General features: G+C 35.0%; 1 protein-coding gene across 2 annotated transcripts in view; it reads right to left on the bottom strand.

Moving 5' to 3' along the window:
• LOC145276781 (uncharacterized) overlaps positions 1 to 8,447 on the bottom strand; it is a 179,558-nt gene that overhangs the window by 70,244 nt on the left and 100,867 nt on the right. For both annotated transcript variants that reach the window (XM_080128064.1, XM_080128074.1), the window contains exon 4: positions 3,386 to 3,581. In XM_080128064.1, the coding sequence (XP_079984190.1) occupies positions 3,386 to 3,581 (196 nt within the window). The remainder of the gene's footprint in view (positions 1 to 3,385; positions 3,582 to 8,447) is intronic.

Genomic DNA, 8,447 nt, shown 5'->3' with positions numbered 1-8,447 from the left:
GAAAATGGACTCTGATTTATGAAAGTACGATAGGTTATGAAAAGAAAGGGTTGTAAAGAGATAGCTACGAATTTGGGGGTATCAAAACCAAAGCAAAATATGATGAAAGTAAAAATAAAATAGATAAACTCCATAATTTATTATACCATACCTGTTCACACTGAAACACTTATCACAATATTCATTGGATCTATATTAAAAAAACCTCGTTAAACTTTGTGACATATTTCTATTCTATGGAGGTCAGGTGCGAACGAACACCCCATAATTTTATTATACCATATTTCTTCAAACTGAAACATAATTATCAAAGTATACTTACGCAGATAGATATGAAAAGTCTTTATCAAAGTTTGTGCCTATTTCAATTCCATGGAGGCCAGACGCGAACGCAGACCCCACAATTTTATTATACCATCCCTATTTAAGTTAAAACATGCTTATCAAAGTATTATTATGTACATCTATATGAAAAACGTTTGTAAACGTTTTTTTTTTAATTTTAAAATTTTTTATTTCCATACTTTGTGGACCAGGCACGAACGCAGACCCCACAATTTTAATGAACCACCGTTCTGCCAGATCAAACATACCCATTCCTGTGTCTCGATACATCTTCTATCATTATATGTAACCAGTTTTTTTTTAAATAGTCAACCATTTAGGAGCCTATTCGTGACCACACACACACACACACACACACACACACACAGCTTTATATTATAGATATATGTATGTATATATATATATATACTTATATATAATATATGTATATATATATAATATATATAATATATATATAATATATATATAATATATATATGATATAGATATATTATATATATAATATATATAATATATAACATATACATTATAAATATAATATATAACATATATATTATATATAACATATATATTATATATAATATATATAATATATATATATAAATATGTATTATATAGTGTGTGTGTGTGTGTGTGTGTGTGATACCTGTGATAATTTGAGACAAAGGATAATGCATAGCTTATTTTTAGCAACGAAAATTAAGGCAACAGTTTATTATTACGTTCTCGTACTTTAATAAATATGTTTTTTATTATATTTCTTAAAAAAATATTGATTTAAAACGTTGGTTGTGGGTGGAGGTAGATAGAGAATAGACATCACTCAAATTGTGTACAGCCCACACGCGTAGCAGGTGTTGATAGCAATTTTGGAAGCCTTCCTGATCTTTTTCGGACAACTTGCTTAAACAATGCACAATTATTGCCTTGTCTTCAACGGGATAAACCAATCACTTTGTTGTCTCAATTAAGATTTAAACGAAGCTTAGCAATTCCTTTGATATTCTATTCCTCTGATACTCAAAAGCTATATATATATAGTTGTCTAACTGATGAGCCCAAATGAGGGCGAAACTCGAGTCTTGGACTTCCGGTTCTTTGACTGTCATGGCTCTTGTGAGCTGCGACGTTGTTTGGCTGTGGAATTTATTATATACAATCCCTCACATTCTGAAAATCCTATCATAAGTTGCTCGCTTGGTTAGCATTGCTGGATGGCATCGTCCTTTCGAGTTAAAACTCCTACTTGTGAGACATTGACTTGGGGTTATTAGCTGCTTGGATGACCGCGTCCCTTGTTGAGACGAAGTAGGTTCATTTCACAGTCGGATTTTGGCACGGTTTGCTTGATCTGTGTTGGTTAATAGAAATTCTTGTGTGCAGGGCGTTTGCTCAGTTGGTAGAGTGCTTGCTTTGCCTGCAAGAGGCTCGGGTTTCGAATCCTGAGTTCGGATTTGTCTAACTGATGAGCCCAAATGAGGGCGAAACTCGAGTCTTGGACTTCCGGTTCTTTGACTGTCATGGCTCTTGTGAGATGCGACGTTGTTTGGCTGTGGAATTTATTATATATATATATATATATATATATATATATATATATATATATATATATATATATATATATATATATAAAATCACTCTGAAAACAATTTTCAAAACGAGTTGCTTTGCACCGCATCCGATAGATCTGATTGGATGATTATTACTATTGAGCGCTTTATATCATCCAAAACATAACAGACCAACCAATCAGCAGTCCTTTAATGTGCTGTAGCTATTGCTTATATGAACCTCTGTTTCAATTGCTTTCAACGTAATAGATGTCCCAAATCCAAAGCCTCCTTCAACTCTCTCTGAAATCGCTACAAAAAAGTTATAGAAAACGCTCAATCTCTTATAATCTAGAGTGGCCTATCAAATGTTTGGTTCTCATGAGTTTTGAAGAATAACTAAAAGGATACTTAACAAATACAAGATCTCTGTCTCCTTAAGGAAACCCCTTTCCTTGATAAGCTACTAGGATTTATTCATACGACAGACATGAAATGGAAAACATACATCAAACCCATTGCTAATGTTGTCAGAAAAACAATTAGATCATTCTATCGCTTCAGAAATTATCTCACACGTGACACAATCCTATAACTGTATGAGCTAGATCTGTCTTAAGATTGAGTGCTGCTGTCATCTCCGCAGAGGTGTTACTCAAAACACTGTATTTTGTCATGACAGGGTAAAAAATCAACTTCGTAATCTAGTGTATAATGAGGTATTCTATTCTCTACGACTACTTTCGCATAAAAGAAATGCTGCTAGCCTCTCTTTACTCCGTCAGTATGTTCGTATTAAGTGCTAGACTGAGCTCCGATCCCTGGTACCTCCCTGTAAATCATTTACAACAAGAACTGGCCTTGCTGCAACCACACTCGAGGATTTTCTTTTCTTCCTTTCCATACCAAAGACCAAGTGCAACTTCCATGAGCAGAGTTTCTTTCTTAGAGCGACCCCCCCGTAGAAGAAAATACCAATATGGTCGTCTTTTAGTCTAATGTAAAGAAGTTTTTTTTAGTCATTTTTTATAACCAATTCCCCTTAAGAAATCTTCTGCCCATTCAACGGTTGTTTCTAATCCTCGTATGGTGGCATTCAATGTCCAATCAGCGATCTTTTTAACTTTTATCCTCGAGTAGCCTCCAGATCTTAATAAGCGATTGATCTGTCATTAGCTCCAACAAAACCGAGAAAATATTACAACTTAAACAGCATGAAGGACTTGTTCAAAAACAACAATATGCATATTATTAACTTAAAGAAATTGGACCCTTCAGTAAAATCTAATAAAAAAATGTTTACCATTCTATTTCTTTCAGGATATGACTTTTGAATAAACGAGATATTCAGCTAATCTTCAGGTCTCAAAGAATTATGCTATAACATTTATTTGGATAATCTAATACGATCGGTTATTTCCTAGATTGCAATTTAACAATTTGATAAAAATACTGATCATATATAAAATCTCACCGTAATCTCAACTCACCTTCTGCTTCAAGGTCAGTGTCCCAAACAGAATCGTCGAAAATATCCAAGCTAACAACTTCACTTTCTGACGTCACTTCCTTTTGTTGTTCTGACCCACACTCACTTCCACTTTCACCGGATTTCTTTAAAGTTGAGCCAGGGTCGGTATTTGAGCCTGCAGATCGGGTCTTTCTCTCGCCACTACGAATCATCGTCTAAGCATAATGAAATCGAACAAATTAATTTCAATCAACGTGGATTTAATTCATTAAAAAACGAAATGTATTATTTTTTTTACAAAGGAATCACCGCTTATCAAGGCCCGGAGGCCACTCGAGGATAAGGGTAATGGGTATACACTAGTCAATGGGATTATAGCGTAGTAATCATAAGTAGTGGAAATTTTGTAAATTGGATTACTTAGGGGGACGGTTCATCAAGAACTTGTTTACGTTTGACTTGAAGACAATCAGATTGTAGTCAGCTGGAAAGCAGCCAAACGGAACAGAGTTCCACAGGCGTGCAGTTCTAAGAAAGAAGCTTTTTCATGAAATCTACGTTTAGGTTTAGGCACAGATCAAGAAAGTGGTTTTGGCTAGACGAGTGTTTTTCATGAAAGTTTGGCGATTGAAGCTCAGACGAGCACTTGCCATGAAAATAACGATAAAGCAGAGACAGGCTCGCAACGTCTCTTCTGTGGGAAAGAGATTGCAGGGAAGAGAAAAGGGCATCCACTTGGCTACGAAGTCTATTGTGAATTCTGTCAAGCTTCTAGTAGCCTTGTCGAGATGTGGCAACAGTACTTCATCATTGGCCGTACCTGGCTTTTATATAGGTAGAGAACTGCATCAGGAGTGAGATATCTACTGGAGCGGTATGCATCTTTTCTGGTGCTTGCAAGGGTACTAAACGTACCCGTGACCCGTTGGGGTCACATTCACTACCACTATTCTACTTTGTATTTAATTAAAAAATTCACGGACTGTGACATATCTGACTGGAATACTCTCTTAACTTCCATATTATTATTATTATTATTATTATTATTATTATTATTATTATTATTATTTAAATATTAATTTACTTTCTGTACGTCCAATGTCACAAAAACCATCATCATTGCAAACATTAATTAACGAGAAACGAATTATCTCCCTTTATAGTCGCTCTTTGTCAGTTAAATATCATTAAAACAATTTTCTTTGCAAAAATTCTCAAAACAAAAGAAAAAACATGGCTGTCTGTTTACGGTTTCAAATTGGCTATTTTATTTTATGATTAAAGAGAAAGTCATGTTGAGAGAAAACTAAGTTTTTTTTTTAATCATAGATTCTTTTTAATATTAAAAAGATGTGCAAGTGAACGGACATCTGTTCCTTTATAATTTATATAAAAAATTATTCAGAAAACAATGTGTTGTTTGTTGAATTTTGAATGAAAATTCTTTTTAATCAATTCCTTTTAGCTTTAAAAGGTTAAAAAAGAATTCGTCATTTGTTTCATTTTTTTAAAGTTTTATTTATAATGTGTTTTAACAATTTTCAGCTACCGTGGAATTTCCACGGGTTCTGCTAGTTATTATTATTATTATTATTATTATTATTATTATTATTATATAGAATTAAAGATAATGATAAAAGAGACTTATTATTTTGGCATCTCATTCGCACATATGTCTACACACGTATGTAAATTAAATGGCCACATTAAAAAAAAGATTTACTCTTTCTGTACGTACTCAGAGGTATTAAGAAATATTAGAGAGTGGTTCAATCAATATAATGAGGGGAAGCGAGAGAAATGCACCAGAGAGAGAGAGAGAGAGAGAGAGAGAGAGAGAGAGAGAGAGAGAGAGAGAGATGGGCGATTGGTTCAGTTACACAGAACAATTAAAACAGACATTTTAAAACAGCTGAATCTCAACATATATTATTTAAACATATATTTTGTGATATTCAAATATATAGGAATAACGTTTCAGTGAAAAACGCGTTAATGAATAGCATAGACGCGCCAAGTTTAATTCATTTAGCATTAAATAACCCAACAGGATTCGCAATCCATAAATGAAAATCGCCAAAATGGTTGATTTGAATTGTGCATTAAATAATCTTTTTTACACAATAACAGTGTGTGTGTGTGTGTGTGTGTGTGTGTGTGTGTGTGTGTATATAAATATGTTCGTACATGTTCTTAGGTTTTAAGTATTTCTGTTGTGGTTAAACCATTACTGGCCATCATCCTTTTTTTGTGGACGTAAATTAAAATTTCACCGGAACTTACATTATTGCATATCGTGCATAGCTATGCATAGCTATCGTTTCCCATTCTATGTAATTTGTTAATACCGGATCAAAAAGTTTATGATTCTTTACTCTAGAGCAATACAGATATAACTAATTTTAGCTCTCCACAGCCTAACTTGCAATATAGCACGTATTATCTCTTCTTCTTCTTTACATAAATAAAATGAACTCATTTTTTCCCGTGGGATTTTGACCTTAATAGGATTAAAAATCAAGATATTTCATGCAAATATAATATGCACAAACGGCAGAACAATATCTTAGGTGTGTTATAGGCTTATTATTTCTCAAATTCCTCGATAATCTTAGATTTCTATACTTTTTCTGCTGAGAAGTCACGGCCAAAATCGGTTAAGATCAATGGAAGTGGTAAAATATTTTCTCTCTAATAAATTCCTCCTCCCCCTGCCACCACTTAACACCGTTTGGGGATCGTTCACAAGGAACAGTTGAGAAGAGAACACCGGTTTGGCTTCGTAGTTCTTTCATGTGAAGTTATTTAAAATCACTAAACTAAGCTGCAGTGCTCTGTGGCGTAGTGGTTAGCGTGCTGGACAATTCACATTATATTTTCACGTTCGCGCCGACCTACCGTAGTCGTTTTTTGTTTTTTTTTTTTTTCCTAAACAACTGGAATGGACTTTTCTTGGTGGCCGAACTGTTAACGTTGCAGATGTTTTTTTTTTTTGTTTTTTTTTCACTTTATTTTCCTACTTTTACTCATGACTCCGGGTTTGATCCTTCCTACTTACCTACCATAACATTTTTTAAAACTCCCCCCCCGTCCCGGAAACAAACACTCGGGCAACGCCGGGTACCCCCGCTAGTTCTGAATAAAGACAGATTCACAAACTGAAAGGTAAAACTGACATGTGAATGCTTCACTTTTATGCCCTATTCATGGGACTATGACTTAATGTAAAGGAAGTGTGTGAATTTCAATTTTTCTCAAATATTCTTTTACTTTTGCTGTAAGTGTTTAAAATTTCAGTGCTTAAATATTGAAATAGTTCTCTCTCATTCTCTCTCCTCTGATCCTAAGCACGTGGTGCAATGGGGATAGAGGTGGCTGGTTACTTTTAATGCACTTAAAACCAAGCTTCTATCTTTCCATCATCAACGCTCTGGTCCTCATCTGGTGTGAATGGCTCTCGTCTTGAGGAGAATCGATGTTTTGACAAGCTGATTCGAAATGAAACACATGCAATAAAATCTGTTGCCAATGTCGCTGGAAAAATGGTGTGATCGTTTTACCGCTTAATTACATATGTCACTACATATATAAAAGCCAGGTACGTCCAGGATGGAATACTATTGCCATATCTGGACAAGAGCTGCTAAAAAGAACTTATCCTGCCTTGAGAGATTTCAAAATAGACTTTGTAACCTAGTGGGGGGTGCCCTTTTCTCTTCCCTGCAATCGCTTTTCACAGAAGGAGTCTTGCGAGCCTGTCTCTGCTTTACCGTTATTTTCATGGCAAGTGCTTGTCTGAGCTCCAATCTGTGGTGCCCTCTCGCTAAACTTTCACAAAAATCATCCGTCTGGCTGAAACCACTATCCATAATTCCCCAACTCTTTATCTGTGCCTAAACCTAAACATAGATTCCATGAACAAAGCTTCTTTCTTAGAACTGCACGCCTGTGGAATTATCTTCCGTTTTCCTGCTTTCCAGCCGTCTATAATATGGTTGTCTTCAAGTCCAACGTAAACAAGTTCTGCAAGCCTGTGGAACTCTGTTCCGTTTGCCTGCTTTCTAACTGACTACAATTTAGCCATTTTCAAATCCAACGTAAACAAATTCTTGTTGAACTGTCCCCTTAAGTAATCCAATTTACCACATTTCCACTACTAAGGATTACTACGATATTCTCCCATAGAAACTGTACACTCATTAACCCTTATCCTCGAGTGGTTTCCGGGCCTTTATAAGTAGTGACTCCTATGTAAAAAGAAAAGCTTGGCAAGAACCTTTTTATTTTACTGAAACTTCAGCGACCATGTTTCGTAAACAAGGCATTAAAAGTGAAGAAATTCAGAAAAAAAAACAACTTGACGTATTGGAGGATAACGACATTGATGGTGTTTTTGTTTTAATCATTCCACTGTATGCGGAAAATCTTACGGATGAAAAGGACATAAATGATAAAAATATTCCCGAAGAGACTATCTTTTAGGAACCAGCAGTAGCTTCAGAACTAATAGGTTACCATAATACCATTTATAACACATAAATGAAGATGAGCCATAAACATTTGCGATCCGGCATAAACAGAGGAAGAAAGGTCTTAGAAAGGTCGTAGGTCCCAAATGGGAAAAATGTGAACCAGAGTACAAAAGTGAAATATGATGACTTCCTTGCAAAATCTTACGAGAAGTTAGAAAGCCTTCAAGGTAAAACTACTATGGAAAAATTTTGAACAATTACTGTCTGATGTACTTGCACTTATACCGCAGCAAACCTTGACTTAAAAAAGAATGATCAACAGTTCACACATGAATTGAATGACATCAGAATATTTATGATTTTCAGTGGGTACCATAAACTACCACAGCAAAACATCTACTGGAAGCAGAGTCTGGATGATGCAATAAAAAAAATAAAAATGATAAAGCAGTATCTTCATCTTTTTTTATTTTTAATTTTCTTCCTTTGAAGACTGTAACGCTGGGTATGGGGCAGCCAAACCAGCTGCCAACATTGCCCTGCTTTTTATTGAAACCAACCGAGAGCTCTTTTTAGTATCCTCGTTGTTCCCTTAAGTGCAATTGTCTG

This window comes from Euprymna scolopes, chromosome 1 (assembly GCF_053919585.1).
Source record: "Euprymna scolopes isolate OS-2025 chromosome 1, ASM5391958v1, whole genome shotgun sequence".
Taxonomy (NCBI): Eukaryota; Metazoa; Mollusca; class Cephalopoda; order Sepiida; family Sepiolidae; genus Euprymna; species Euprymna scolopes.
This window is presented reverse-complemented; position numbering and strand designations above follow the sequence as displayed.